This window comes from Cervus elaphus, chromosome 32 (genome assembly GCF_910594005.1).
Source record: "Cervus elaphus chromosome 32, mCerEla1.1, whole genome shotgun sequence".
Classification (NCBI taxonomy): Eukaryota; Metazoa; Chordata; class Mammalia; order Artiodactyla; family Cervidae; genus Cervus; species Cervus elaphus.
Window position 1 is genome coordinate 42,620,087 of NC_057846.1, and position 15,821 is coordinate 42,635,907.

Consider the following 15,821-nt stretch of genomic DNA (forward strand, 5'->3'; position numbering starts at 1 on the left):
ATGGGCAGCAGTTGGTTGGTCTAGTTGATACAAGTGTTCTGGATGAGCGCCAGTACTTTGAATACTGACGATTTGGATACTCTCACTCTTTCAAAGAGATAGGGTTCTCCTCTGGTTCCCTGAATGGAGATTTTAAGGGAAATTTTTGGACTCTTCTCTCTCCTGGAATCTCCCCTGTAATCAGACGGTTCTTCCAGAGCAGTAGGTCTGAAGGGGCTCATCCTCTCCACCAGAATTTATATGGCTATCTGAAATTCTTCCCTTACATCTCAATCCCATCATTCCTCATGAAATTGGAAGGTAAGAAACTACCTAATTGAACAAAAAGAACCATTCCCACCCAATAAGGGACAAGAACAAGCCTCTAGCTTCCCTAGCTGAGACGCTCCCATTCAACACTTCCCCAAATAGATATCACATCCATCGCAGAATATGTCACCTCCATGGTACACAGGAATGATCATTCCTTTTATTTGCATGGACAGAAATAACGAAATTTGAAAACAAACCACATGATCTTGGGTAGGGTGTTTACTTGGACTTGACAGATTACCTAAAGAGCCATGGTATCTAGATAAGGAATTCTAAAATAATCTGATATCTATAAAGGGTTTGGCACAGCCTCTCTGAAAAGCAAAAGAGATTTACATTCATCAGTGTGTCTATATTGTTATTAACAATAATAAAAAAAACACTCTAAACACAACCAGAAACAACGATTTGTTTTCTTTTTTTTTTTTACTTAGTGCTTATTTTACAGCAGACTTGACAAAGAAAGCTTTATTTTACACATTCAAAGAAAAGTCATCATGGGAAGTTTATAGTTCTGTTGTGTGCTTTCCAAGACAGAAAAATAGATTCTTCCTATCAAAGCCTCCTTCCTTCCCACGGGACGGACCGTGGCTGGTGTGACTGGCGGGGCTGGCTCTCTCTGAAGTCACAGAAACTAACAAGCCTGGTCTCTCCTGAGTGAACCCTTCTCGAAAGAACAGGGCCAAATTGCAAACACCTCCGTAAAGACACTGTGCATCCCTAAGTCATTTCATTTATTGCTCGCCGAGTTGTAACCACCTTAGGTCTCTGTGGAAAAATCACAGACACCCAGGAAACCCTGACATGGGGAGACCAACCCCCTGTGGTCACGATGTACAAAGGGCAACCCCAGTCAGGGTCCTAAGAAGCATTCAGACTGGAGGGTAAATGCCCAGCTTTGCAGTGAGCCTGCAGGACTACAAATCCAGTTGCCATGGAGAAGATTTCAACCTAGAGATTTCAACCTCAGAGATATCCCTCATCAGAGAGGAACGGTTTTCCAGTCTGCCATACTGGCCAAGTGGCATTCTCTCCAGAGCGGCTGAATCTCAGCTCAGCAAGAGGACTTGAGTGACAAAGACAGGAATGGGTGACCTCAAAGTCCAAGGCGGTCATTTGTGCAGAATTCCCTCATTTCTTTCCAAATCCTCCGGGCCCTACACGAAAGTCCACAATTCAGGCCAACTTCATAAGAAAACATTCTTTTACTTCCCCCTCATTCTGGGGCTGATCGTTCTTTTGGTGAATGCCTTTGGGAAAACGTTTCATCGAGGTCAACTGCTATGAAGACATTTTTGCCTAAGAGGATCATCATGCAGGCAAACTAATTCTTTTCCTAAGCTAGTGTTTTGGCAGCTTGCAAAAGAGGACTTGGCTTAACCTTGAGAAACTGTTCCTCGAATGATCAGGAAAAAAAAAAAAAGGAGGATTCCTTCTTGATTTACCCTCCTTATTCTTGATCGGATGACAAAGCTGGCTCATATTTTTGAAGGCAAAATGAGAATTTGTGTCCATTATGTATCTTCTACTAATAGTGATTTGCCAGGTTCTGTGCACGTTGCCACCAATTGTGTTTAACACGATGAAAAAATAAAGTCTATTTCTTGATAGGTGTGGTGTGCATTTCCACCAGCAAGGAGTTAACAGAATAATTACATGGTGAAGAAATCTGAGAATAAATTGGAAACTGAGATTTTTTTTCCCCACTGTCTTTAAGTTTGAATGATGCTCCTGCTGTTTGCTATAGGATTATGATGTAAAACATGTGCTAAATATATTATCAGGAAAGAATTTTTTCAAAATCCATCCACATATCATAGCTTACCACAAAATTAAAAAAAAAAAAGAAAAGAAAAGAAAGGAAGCTCATTCATTCCCCAAAACTAAGATTAGTCCTATGTTAATCTGAATCCTCATGAGAAATGTTCATTGTTCGTGAACAAATCTTCCTCTGGTGGTTGGTAAGCATTTCTCCAAGGCAGAAATATCCTGACTTTTTTTCTCATCTCTTGATTGAAGTTCTCACTACTTATTCTTCAGGCTGTAAGACAGAAGGAAACACAGTTTTACCTTCTTTCATAATTACATTTTTCAATCTTCTTCCCACCCACCCACCCTCTCTCTCAAGCTCGTCCCACCCCCCACACCACATTAGCCATCAAATTAAAGTAAGGATGAATCGATAGGATGAATTAAGTTTTCAATAAGCTGTGTATATCTTAATTCAATTACCAATGTCACCTCTATGTATGCACAAGAAAAACTCTATTTCTATATTGGCAATCCAGACACCAAATTCATTCTGAAAGTTCTTATGAAAATGAAAATAATAAGTTGAATCTTGTGTATGGTGTATTGCAAATGCCCATCTGTAAGATCCAGGTTTCACTCACTGCAAAGCCCTCCTTTTGCGAGGAAAGAATAATTTTATAGCATTTAGATTTCAAAGAATTACAAGTCCTCTTCTCAGTTCATTCAGAATTTTCAGTTAAATAGGAAAACACTGTTTCTGGCGTTACTCTCAAAAAGTATTGATTGAAAGCAAAGACATAACTAATTTTTAAACAGGTTTTTAGTCTTTGTTCTTTGTGGTAAAAAGATGCCTCCATATATTACATTCCTACCACGTGACAAAATTTCCACATTTATTATTATTATTATTAGCTGCATTGTTGGGGCAGCATGTGGAACCTTTGGGGCCAGGGGTGGAACCCACACTGCCTACAGTAGAAGCTCAGAGTCTTAACCCCTGGCCCATCAGGGAAGTCCCACACTAATTTTACGCTATAATTTAAGCCCCTCAACCCCCTTTAATGTGAATGTCATTTCTCTCCATTTTAAAGGTGAGAGCACTGTGGCTAAACTGGGCTCAGTTAGGGAACCGTCACCAGCTGTCAAGGGTGGGAGTTGAATCCTGGGAAAGATCAAAATCAAAGGTGAAAGAGCTTGTTGACAAGATGTGAAAGGGATTTTTCTGACACTAAGGAAGGTTTCTTCTGTCTGCAATCAGCCTGCCAAATTGTATCTTTTAACAATCTCCATTTACCCTCAGGCTATGTTTTAGGAGGGAGGGTGATGATGTGCTGGAGTAGGTGAGAACCATTGCATAGATTTTCCTGTTCAACGCTGAGATCTACATATCTTAGCGGAAATCTGATAAATGAAAACACACACACCGCAAAGGAAAATTCTTTCACTCACCTAGAAGCACACAGCATATCTTGAAATTTTATTTTCCAAAAACAGTGCTGTCATAGAATATTCTTAGGATCCGAATAAGAATTAAATGCTGTTGGGGTAATGCAGACCAGAAGAAAATGGAGACTACTTGCATTTTGGGGGGCGGGGGGTTGGTAAAAATATCTTTGAAATTTTGCCTTGGAATGACCCTGGTAACCACAGATGCTTTTTAATAGTTGTTATAAAAAGAAAGAGCCTGTTTTAGAACCTCACATCCAGTGTCTGCTACCATCCAGTCACGACCTAAGGAAATTCTACAGTCCTTGTCATCTTCCTGAATTAATGTGACATAGAGGTTGGAAGTTCTCACTAGGCAAACAAGTATAATCACATTTTTAAAAACTGCAAAGATGAACACTTTTCAAATGAAAATGCGTTTGAAGTGCAGTATGTCCACATAATAGTAAGAAGACCAAATATATTCCCAGCTGAGCAGACTTCAATCATGATTACATCGTTTAGGAGAAACCACAAGAGAGGTTTTGGTTTTTCATTTTTTTTTTTTAAACTTATAGTAAAAGTGTTATACTAAGAACATAATCCCATAATGAGGAAAAATAGTATACTCTTCTTTTTTTATAGGCAGAATAATTATTCAGATCCTTCCTAAACACATAGAAGTAATGACAAATTAAAATGCCTTTCGGTTCCATACGGCTTTTATAATTATTCAGCCGTTACTGTTATTATTGCTGGAAAGCCTCCTTCATAGTTTAGTCAGCATCCCATCTGATACAAAAGAACATGGAAAATTTTACTGCTATTAATAAATATGCAGCCATCCAATCCAAGAAGAAAATTCTTTCTCATCTGAGAGATAAGCTGCATAATTCATGTATTTTTCAGAAATTTCCTTAAATAGAAAATTGAAGAAAGGCACAGGGGGAAAAAGAATTCAGTACATAGCTTCCATTTCTGGGGAGGGATGGTCTTTGTTTTCAATCTTCAATGTGATTCTGTTTGAAGAGACAATTTCAGTTGCGTTGTATTCATACCAATCAAACAGAACTCACTTTATTTTTGACTTATATCATGGGAAAAATGATGACAAGGTGATCTTTTCTTTCATTATCTGAAAAATAAGACCCTGTAATTAAAGGTTACTGGGACTTTTCTTGGGATTTTAGAATGCAGTGAGAAAAGCTTAGAACAATTTGTGATGGGTATCTCTGCTTTTCAAGAGAAGTTTCCACATCAGTACACAGTACGGTTTCCACGATCCCCAATCCTGTCGGAGTTCCTGTCCCCAAAAGGGATGTGTACGTGGATGCTTGGTCACTCGTGCCCAACTCTTTGCGGCCCCATGGACTGCCCACCAGGCTCCTCTGTCCATAGGATTCTCTGGGCGAATACTGGAGTGGGCTGCCATTCCCTTCTCCAAGGGATCTTCCCGACCCAGGGATCAAACTCAAGTCTCCTATACTGCAGACGGAGTCTTTGTTGTCTGAACCACCAGGGAAGCCCTAAAAAGAGATGGGATGGCCTTAAAAACAGGTCTTGGATTTCAAAGTCCCAGCCAGAGAAGACTCACCTGTGCAGGACCTGTGAGTTAAAAGCTTTTCTTTCCACTAATCACCCCGTTCACCCATCTGACCTGACAGGTCCGGAGAGTAAGGATGCTCTGAATGAGCTGTGAGACAGAAGTGTAATGCGGTCCGATAAAGACTTAATACCTGAAAAGGAGTCTCAAATGCTGAAATGAAACTGTTCTCACCATTGAAAATGATCAGAAATGTACACAGTTTTCGTAGATATTATCAAGGTGAGAGAGAGAAGTAGAGAAAGTGCTCAGACCAAGTGCGTTTAAAGTGGTGAGTAAGCGAAAATGAAATGAATCATTACCCCCAGGCTGAATTTACACTGTTTGATAAACCAATCAAAAAGCAAACAGAACATCCTCAGCTCTGATTAAGCCCAGTTTCTCGACAGCCAGGCAGCAGTCTGCAGTGACATGAACCATGAAGCTCTAAGCTGTGTCTTATCTGAAATGATATGCCCAGGATCCAACAGATGAGGAGTTATGTTCCAAAATCTTCCACAGACATGTATCCGGACAGTCGTTGACTTTGAACTTATTCAACATACTGCCTGTGCCTAAAAGGACTTCCAAGGGCTTGCCATCTTTGCCCAAGGTATTAAGACAGTGACAACAATAAACCAAATTGAATTGTATTTCCATAATCGAACATCATCATCTCTAGTCTTTCTTTCCCTACATTTTCTATCTAACTTGAATCCAGAGCAGAAATTCGAGATTTTTTCTTGACCTGTTCCTTTCTCTCCCTCACCCCATGACCAATCAACCGTAAATCTGACTGGCTTCATTTCACTCTCCCAAGGGTTATCTGCCCTGCATGCCCTGCCCCTGCTCTATTTCCGGACCTTGACGCTGCACCATCTTCTATCTGGTAAGTTTTGCAACCACCCTGCTGCCTCCTTGCACTGTAATCGTATTAACCCTAGGCTCCCATCACCTACTGGAAGAAAACATGGTCCCAAGAGTCCTCTGTGATGTGACCACCGCCTTCTCCTGCGTCTCCATCTCTTTCTTGGTCGCCTTCATGATCACGCTAAACCCTGACCAGAGACCTGCTTGAGGTTTCCGAACCTGCCAGGCTCCCACGTGCTGCTACAGCATCTTTCTTCCTCCAGGGAGCTCATCCACGTCACCTGCTCTCATCCCACTTAGTAGAAGCATATTTGCTCATGATATCCTTTCAGGAAATAACCCTGACAAGATGTAACAAAATAAATGGATTTGGAAACTTCTGAGCTGCCTCTCAGGAGCAGAGAATAGAACCCCAAGAAAATGTCCAAGCTACAGAAAGTGATTGGTAAACTGCTACACCTAAGGCAAGGCGTGCAGTCTGCTTTGCTTTTGCCAGGGGTGAATGGAGGAAATAAGAGGGGTGGGGGGAAAAGGGGAGGAGAGAAAGAAGATAAGGGGGAAAGGGGAAGGAGATGAGGCAGAGAGAATAGGACCAGGAAGACAGCATTGTTCTGTGCATGATGCTATCTCCATGATCCTCAAAACTTGTCTAAACACATAAAATATTTGCAAAGTGTTATTATTAGTGGAAGTCTATTTAGTCTGATTGACACAGGGGCACTCAAAGTTATAAAGGGAGAAAGATACAGAAAGACCACAAGACACTGGAAGTTAAAAGAACAGATAGGGCTTTGTATCCTAACAGGTTGCATGAACTTTGTTGGGTGTCCTGAGCCAACCCATGATGACTGAGAGTAGATAGGGTTCAGCTGGGCTATGCAAGGGGAACTTCTCCAAACCTTCTTAGAAAAGCAAATCTCATATATTTTATAATCCATTGAAGACAGAAATAACTTACAAAGATTCAGGCTAATTCAGAGAAAATGCAGATAGTCTGAACATTCGAGGAACTGCGACTATTCTGAAGTAAACAGTATTTAAAATGAATGCAGCTCTTCCACCTCCTAATATACTTAGAGTAACAAAATTGAAAAGACCGATCTGTAATTAACTTACCAAAACACCTAAGAAAACAAGCCTCCTCTGCTTATACAGAATTTGCATTGTTTATATGCAAATGAAGGCTCCTGATGTGTTTGAGAACAATTTATTCCCTTAAGAAGGCAAATATTCTCCTTATAATCTTGTTTACTTTATTCATTTGCTTTGCAAAACATTTTTCATCAAGATCACAAGATGTTAGAGGCAGAAGAGACCCGAGGGAAGTCCAAAGTCCTCATAGCACAGATAAGAAGCTCCATGGACCCTGAAGCACCCCCATATACCCTCAGCATTCCTGAGGTATGCTAACCTCACACCCTCATTCCTCAGATGCTGGGGGTCCAGCTATAGCTGAGGCAGATGCTAACAGAGCAAGAATCCTGCAAAGCTTTAGGTTCAGGGCATCACCAGGACCCATCCGCCTCCCAGTTTGAAGCAGGAGATTCCAGTACCATTTCCTGATACACTGTAGGCTTTGCAAATCTCTGTTTCTAAGCCCCAGCTCCTACTTTGGCTCCCTCGGGAGATCTTTGCTGACTCCCTCTTACCCCAGTCCCATCCTGATTAGCTGCTCATCCTAAGCGTGTTCCTCTTTTTATTTTTTTAAATTAAGGTAGCAGATGGAATAAAGTAGTTAACCAGCTGATTTATTTATTTGGCTGCGTTGGGTCTTAGTTGCAGCACGCGGGATCTTCATTGCATCAAAGGGCATCTTTCGTGGCTCCGCACGGATTCTCTAATTGTGGCACCCAGGCTTCAGTAGTTGCAGTGCGTGGGCTTTTGCTCTGCCGCATGTGGGATCTTCGTTCCCCAACCAGGGATCGAACCATTGTCCTTTGTATTAGCAGGGCAGATTCTTAGCCACTGGACCACCAGGGAAGTCCCTCCACTTCTGTTTTTCTAACTACATCCTATGGCCAACTCTCATACACGTTCTGCCCACCCTGAAAAGAAGCCCAGGACTCTGTTTCTATATTTTCAGTGTTTGGCATAAGGCCTGACATAGGCCTCATTGATGCATCAGCTTCTCCAAATAAACCCGGGAAGAAAAACTGGAGAGAGAATCAGTTGTCTCCTAGGGATGGAGCCTCACTCTCAGATTCTCACATTCCTCATTTCCTGACCTATCTTGGCCAAGTCCGCTTCCATCCTGCATTTTTAGATAAGAAACACAATTAAGAATTCAAAGCATCTCATCTCTATTCTTATCTTCTTCTACTCCTCTTCTTACAGATGCAAGGGACTTCTGATTTAAAGTTAGGAAACTTGGCTTTTAAACTCCAACACCAATTGCTACTACTTGGATATTCATGGGCCACGTTTTCAATTTTGTTTAGTCTCTATACATGCATCTGCCAAAAAAATCACTATTAGATAAGAAAAATGAAGTAACATGTATAAACGTGTCCAGTAACCACTAAAATTTAGAAATTTAAAGGTCCTTATCCTTGATCTTAGTCAGCTGAAAGAGATACTTCTGATGTAGCTGCTATATAATAAAAAATTTAGCAGATTTTTTGTCCCAGATTCTTGAGTGGAGGTCCTGAGCCCTTAGAATTTCCCAACTGATAGGAGTATCTTTGTCATTCATGACGGGCTCTGATAGTGTTGGAGAAGGGAACGGCTACCCACTCCAGTATTCTGGCCTGGAGAATTCCATGGACTGTATAGTCCATGTGGTCGCAAAGAGTCAGACACGACTGAGTGACTTTCACTTTCGACAGCGTATGCGAACAAGGTGATGCCTGGTGAGTCCCAGGATAATTCCAGGGTCGGGGCTGGCCAAGCCAGATAGACTAGCCAGGAGATCACAGAGTTGTGGCTTTCAGCCAAATGCTATTACTCTGACCTCAGGGGGAGGGAGGGTGGCTGGAGACTGAGGTCAATGATGTGGCAGATGATTCAGTCCATCACACTGAAAAAAAGCGAAGCCCCGATAAAAACTCTGGACACTATAGCTTAATTAAGCTTCCTTGCTGGTGAACACATCAGAGTACCAGGACAGTGAGTGGGGCCCCCAATCTCCCCCATTCCAACCAGAGGGCGCAAGAGCTCCGCACCTGGGAGCACACAGACCTCACCCGGTGCATCTTGTCTGGTCCTGATTTCTATCCTTGACAAAGGTCCCCATGCTTTTTGGCACTAGGGGCCGGTTTGATGGAAGACAATTTTCCCATGGGCCAGGGGGGAGGGGGATGGTTTCAGGATAATTCAAGGGCATTACATTTATTGTGCACTTTATCTCTACTGTTATTACATCAACTCCACTTCAGATGATCAGGCATTAGATCTTGGAGGCTGGGGACCCCTGCTTTGGAATCATACGTCTAGAGTCATCTTGAGATCTGCAGTTCCTTCTAGTGAACTGTCTGACCTGAGGGAGCAGTAGGGGCCCTGGAAGTTGTAGACACCTGGTCAGAAGCGCAGGTAGCCTGGGGATCCCCAAGCTTGCAGCTGGGGTCTGCAGGGAGGGTGGTCTGATGGAAGATTACAGCCTCACCTCCTGAAGGCTTTGCAGACTCCGGGCAACCAGTGCCAGAGCATACTGAAGGGCTGCAGCAGCAAACAGATCCGGCTCTGCTTCTGGTTTAGTGGGCAGAGTCCAGTCCCGTCTCCCCGTGGGCTGGGCCCCAGGCAGGGACAGGCGGCGGGCTGGGAGCTTCTCTGTGGTGGTGCATTAGGTCGAGGCAGCTCTGTGGTTAGGAGAGACACGGCTCTGCCATCACACGCTGGACCTCACACCCCAGACCTGACACTCATGACACCCATGGCCTTTACCTCTGTTTCCTGATCCGTAAGATGGGAACGACATGATATTCATAATAGCATAGAGCTCGTGGGGCTGCTTCAAGATTAAATGAGATGGGAATTCCCTGGTGGTTCAGCGGTTAAGACTCCATGCTTCCAATGCAGGGGACATAGGTTCGATCCCTGGCTGGGGAACTAAGATTCCCACCTGCTGTGTGGTGTAGCCTAAAAATGAAAAAAATGTACCAATTTAAAAAATTCTTTTAATAGAAAAGATTAAATGAGTTAACATGTGGAAGTATTATGTACCTCGTGCACACGGAGCAGTAAGTAAATGTCTTCTCTTATGATCACTAAGATCTCACTGTTGGTATTAGTATTACTTACTCCGTTACATAAGCCCCTGCCTTAAGCTAAGTCAATAACTGTATCTTACGTAACAGACAGGAACAGAGACAGGGTGTTGAAGAGAAATATGCTTTCTACAGTATACACCAAGGGTGGCTCTGGTTCTGTGTGTTTCTAGAGCAGTGAAAGGTCATGGGAAACCATGGAGTATGACACGAAGATACTGGGGTAGGAGGAATGCTAATATTTCATGGGTTCTCAACATCCTCTCCTGCAACAACAGCAAAAAGCTTAACGATCTAGACTACACTGCCCACCATGGTACCCAGTATAAACGTGGTATTCAAAGGTAAAATAATCAAAATTGAGTAAAATTTAAAGTTCATTTCCTCAGCGGGTCCAAGAGGGAGGGGCTATATGTGCACATACAGCTGATTGACTTTGTTGTTCAGCAGAAGCTAACGCAACACTGTAAAGAAACTATACCCCAATATAATAAGTGAACAAACTCCCAAAAAACAAAAACAAAAAAATTAAGAAGCAAGGCCTTGTGAAGCACATTGCTGAGTGGGTAAATGGGAAGGATGGTGGGATGGTACGTAGCCAGCTTGGAGGAGGAGAGATGGCAGATTGATAAGGAGAGAAGGATGCTAATGGAGGCAACATGGGGTCACAGAGGACTCTGGGACCCAAGCCTGCCTCCTGGAATAGCATCATAATGCAATTTTTATAAGAAGTTACTTGACAATTCTTATAATCTTATCAAAACACCAAACCATGGCATGATGGAACTAGTGACCTCTGAAAAGACATTAAATTAAGATCTGGGCCTAGATCTAGCACTCAATATCTACACTGCAAATGACAGCTTCCTTTCCCCAAGCCTCAGCTTTCTCAACAACTCAGTCAAGAGATGGACAGACATGTTCTCTAGGCCCTTTCACCTCGGTCATGCTGGAATCCTGTGGCTGGGCCAAGGTCACCGCAGTGCAGATAGCCGCAGCCCTTTAAGTCGCCCAGTTCCAAGTTCAGCAGTTTTCTGTCAGCCCCATCTTAATGATCACAAACTCCAAAATGGCCAATCCACAGATAGAGAGGCTTCTATACTTTTTCCTTTCCTTTTCAATTTATTTTCCCTTCACACTGAAGAGTTTATATGCTGATCGGCGTCAGCTACAGAGACAGCCAAATCTTTCAGCAGATGCCCAAATTCACTACTGAAACTGTCAGGACATTTCCAATGGAGCCAAAATCTAGCTTAGAAATGTGCAGACAGGCTGAAGAAGAGGACCAAGGAGGCCAGCGCGTGCTCGTGGAGAGCCTCTGGGGGACTCTGGTAGCGCCCCTCCAGGTCACCCAGGTCTGGACCAAAACAAAGCAAAACACACAGTGCAGAGGGCAGGGGCGCCCGCAGTGTCGGTGAGAAGGAAACTCCATGACGCGGAGACAGGTCAGCCACAATCAGAGGCCATCCTGGTAAAAATATCACCCTCATCCCTCTCTCTAAACGACTCTAGAAAGAAGATCTACATAGACATCTCTCCAAAGAAGATATACAGATGACTAAAAGGCACATCAAACAGATGCTCAACATCGATAATTATTAGAGAAATGCAAATCAAACCACAATGAAGTGTGATCTCACACTGGTCAGAATGGCTATCATCAAACACTCTATAAACAATAAACGCTGGAAGGATGTGGAGAGAAGGGAACCCTCCCCCACTGCTGATGGGAATGTAAACGGGTATAGCCACTAGGGAGAATAGTATGGAGGTTTCATAAAAAAGCTAAAAATAGAGCTATCATATGCTCTAGCAATCCCACTTCTCGACATGTGTTAGAGCAGATGCATGCACTGTAATGTTCATAGAAACACTATTTACAATAGCCAGGAATTAACCTAAATATCCATCAACAGGTGAGTGGGATAGTGAAGATGTGGTACATGTATACAACAGAATATTATTCAGAGAGAGAACAAAATAATGGCATTTGCGACAACACAGATGGACCTAGAAATTGTCATCCTCAGTGAAGTAGGTCTAACAGAAAGACAAATAGCATATGATATCACTTATATGTGGAATCTAAAAAAAAAAAGACAGAAATGAACTTATCTACAAAATAGAAATAGAGTTACAAATGTAGAAAACAAACCTGTTGTTAGCAGGTGGTAAAGGGGAAGGAGGGATAAAGTGAAAGATTGGCACTTTTCACATAGACACAGGACTAGATGTCAACAAGTCTGGGAAACTCAGCCGTGGCCACAGGCCTGGAAAAGGTCAGCTTCCATTCCTATCTCAAAAAGGGGCAGTGTCAAAGAACGCTCAAACTCCTGCACAGGTTGCATTCATTTCACATGCTAGCAAGGTTCTGCTCAAAGTCCTTTTAGCTAGGCTTCAGTAGCACGTGAACTGAGACCTTCCAGATGTACCAGCTGGCTTTGGAAGAGGCAGAGAAATCAGAGATCAGATTGTCAACATTTGTTGGATCATGGAGAAAGCAACAGAGTTTCAGAAAAACATCTACTTCTACTTCATTGACTACTCAAAAGCCTTTAATGTGTGGATCACAACAAACGGTGGAAAATTCTTAAAGAGCTGAGAGTATCAGACCACCTTACCTGTCTCCTAAGAAACTGAGGTACATTGGTCAAGAAGCAATAGTTAGAACTGAACATGGAATAACTGGGAATAATTGGGAAAAGAGGAAGATAAGGCTGTACATTGCTAACCCGTTTTTTAAACTTCTGTGCAGAGTACATCATGCAATATGCTGGGCTGGATGAATCCCAAGCTGGAATCAACACTGTTGGGAGAAATATCAACAAACTCAGATATGCAGATATACTACTCTAATGGCAGAAAGTAAAGAAGAACTAAAGAGCCTCTTGATGAGGGTGAAAGAAGAGTCAAAAAGATAGCTTGAAACTCAACCTTAAAAAAAAAGAAAAACTAAGATTATGGCATCCAGTCTCATTACTTCATGGCAAATAGAAGTGGGAAAAGTGTAAGCAGTGACATATGTTATTTTCTGGGACCCCCAAATCACTGCAGATGATGACTGCAGCCATGATATTAGAACACACTTGTTTCTTGAAAGGAAAGCTATGAGAAACCTAGGCAGTATATTAAAAAGCAAAGTCATAACTTTGCAAACAAAGGTGCATATAGTCAAAGCTATGCTTTTTCCAGTAGTCATGAACAGATGTGAGAGTTGGCCATAAAGAAGGCTGAGCACTGAAAAACTGATGCTTCTGAATTGTGGTGCTGGAGAAGACTCTTGAGAACCCCTTGGACTACAAGGAAATCAAACCGGTCAATCCTAAAGGAAATCAACCCTGAATATTCCTTGGAAGGACTGATGCTGAAGCTGAAGCTCAAATACTTTGGCCACTTGATGAAAGGAGCTGACTTATTGGAAAAGACTCTGATACTGGAAAAGATTGAAGGCAAAAGAAGGGGATGGCAGAGGATGAGATGGCTAGATAGCATCACTGACTCAATGGACATGAATTTGAGCAAATATCAGGAGATAGTGGAGGACAGAACATGGCATGCTGCAGTTCACGGGTTTGCAAAGAGTTGGATAGAACTTAGAGACTGAACAACAACAATAATACGCAAAATGTGTAACTAATAAGGAGATACTGTATATCACGGGGAACTGTACTCGACACTCTGTAAGGGCCTATATGGGAACAGAACATAAAAAAAGAGTTGATACATGTATTAACTGATTCACTTTGCTATACACCTGAAACTAACACAACATTGCAAATCAACTACACTCTATTTTTTTTTTTCAAATCATGCAGCTGATTAAAAATGACTTGACCTCTCTGAGCCCCAGTTCCCAAACCTAAAAGCTGGGGAAAAATCATCTGCCGCATAGGGCATTTGTGAGGAATAAGTAGGTTAATGAAAACCCTTTTAAATGATAAAGTGAGTGGGAAAAGCTATTTAAATGTAAATCATTAGAATTATAGCTTTAGAATAATGTAACTTGACTGCTTCTTAAAGACTATTTTATACATTTTAACTGATACAGTGTTGTGGGAATAACATATTAGCCAACTATACCATCATCAGTTGTTTGTTTATATGATGAATCTCTATCACGAAGGATTTCCAGGTGTCCAAGGACTTGAATCTAGCAGACTTGAGTTATTGGAAACAAGATGTCTGTTAGACTGGGGATGCTGAGAACCTGGGCCTGAGCAGCCAAGGGCTGCATAGGGCAAAGAAAGCCGGAGGGAGGGGGAAGGGAAGAGCAGGGAGATGGCATGAGGGTGTTGGGGGGGAGCGGATTTCACAATTTTGCATGGGAGGGGTGCTAAAATATAGTTTCTCCCTCAAAAGGTGGTCTTGACCAGCACTAATGAACTTGGTGACTGAGCAGAGGAGATTCTCGAGCTGGGCCGAAGGTGCCACCTGGCTTCATCTCGCTGCTTATGGGAAACCCTCAGAGTGAGAAATGGAAGGAAGACTTGTTAAATGAAAAGCAAGCCAGACTAGACGACTGAAAACTCTCAGTGTCTCTGAACAGAAAAAGATGCTAAGATTAAGAAATGATTTCTAAGCACTGTCAGAAAAATGTGGTCCAGAGACAGAGCTGAAGAAGACTGCATAACTATCACTGGGTTAAGACTCCAAAAAGATCAAAGAATGAGCTGTTACTGGGTCCAGCCCAGCAGCCTTAAAAGAGACTGAAGGTGTGTCTTACAGATTGTCCCCATGATTTCTTCAATAGGACCCAAAGCTACAGAAAGACTTTTCTCAGAGAGATTTGTCGCTGTGACTTTATTCTAGTACAATTAGCCCCTATAGTTCAGTTCAGTCGCTCAGTCGTGTCTGACTCTTTGCAACCCCATGGACTGCAGCACGCCAGACTTCCCTGTCCATCACCAACTCCCAGAGCTCGCTCAAACTCACGTCCATCGAGTCAGTGATGCCATCCAACCATCTCATTCTCTGTCATCCCCTTCTCCCGCCTTCAGTCTTTCCCAGCATCAGGGTCTTTTCCAATGAGTCAGTTCTTTGCATCAGGTGGCCAAAGTATTGGAGCTTTAGCTTCAGCATCAGTCCTTCCAATTCAAAGTTGATTTCCTTTAGGGTCGACTGGTTTGATCTCCTTGTAATCCAAGGTACTCTCAAGAGTCCTCTCCAACACCACAGTTCAAAAGCATCAGTTCTTCAACGTTCAGCTTTATGGTCCAACTCTCATATCCATACATGACTACTGGAAAAACCATAGCTTTGACTATATGGACCTTTGTCAGTAAAGTAATGTCTCTGCTTTTTAATATGCTCTCTAGGTTGATCATAACTTTTCTTCCAAGGAGTAAGCGTCTTTTAATTTCATGGCTGCAGTCACCATCTGCAGTGATTTTGGAATCCAGAAAAATAAAGTCAGCCACTGTTTCCTTTGTTTCCCCATCTATGTGCCATGAAGTGATGGGACTGGATGCCATGATCTTCGTTTTTTGAATGTTAAGTTTTAAGCCAGCTTTTTCACTCTCTTCTTTCACTTTAATCAAGAGGCTCCTCAGTTCCTGAACCCCTATAAGACTTATAGAAATTCCAGTATTTTTTAGAAAATGATATTAGCAGAAATACTGTCATTTTGGACTAAAAGAAGTAGACACAGTACCAAATAAGAAGGGGCCATCAGAACGCGG

The 15,821-nt window shown here is 42.3% G+C and overlaps 1 protein-coding gene across 3 annotated transcripts in view; it reads right to left on the reverse strand.

The window, feature by feature from the left end:
* Positions 1-488: 488 nt before the first annotated feature.
* The window catches only part of ZMAT4 (zinc finger matrin-type 4), a 361,620-nt gene continuing 346,287 nt past the window's right edge, over positions 489-15,821 (reverse strand). For all 3 annotated transcript variants that reach the window (XM_043893609.1, XM_043893611.1, XM_043893610.1), the window contains one exon: positions 489-2,353. In XM_043893609.1, the coding sequence (XP_043749544.1) occupies positions 2,338-2,353 (16 nt within the window). In that variant the 3' untranslated portion in view covers positions 489-2,337. The remainder of the gene's footprint in view (positions 2,354-15,821) is intronic.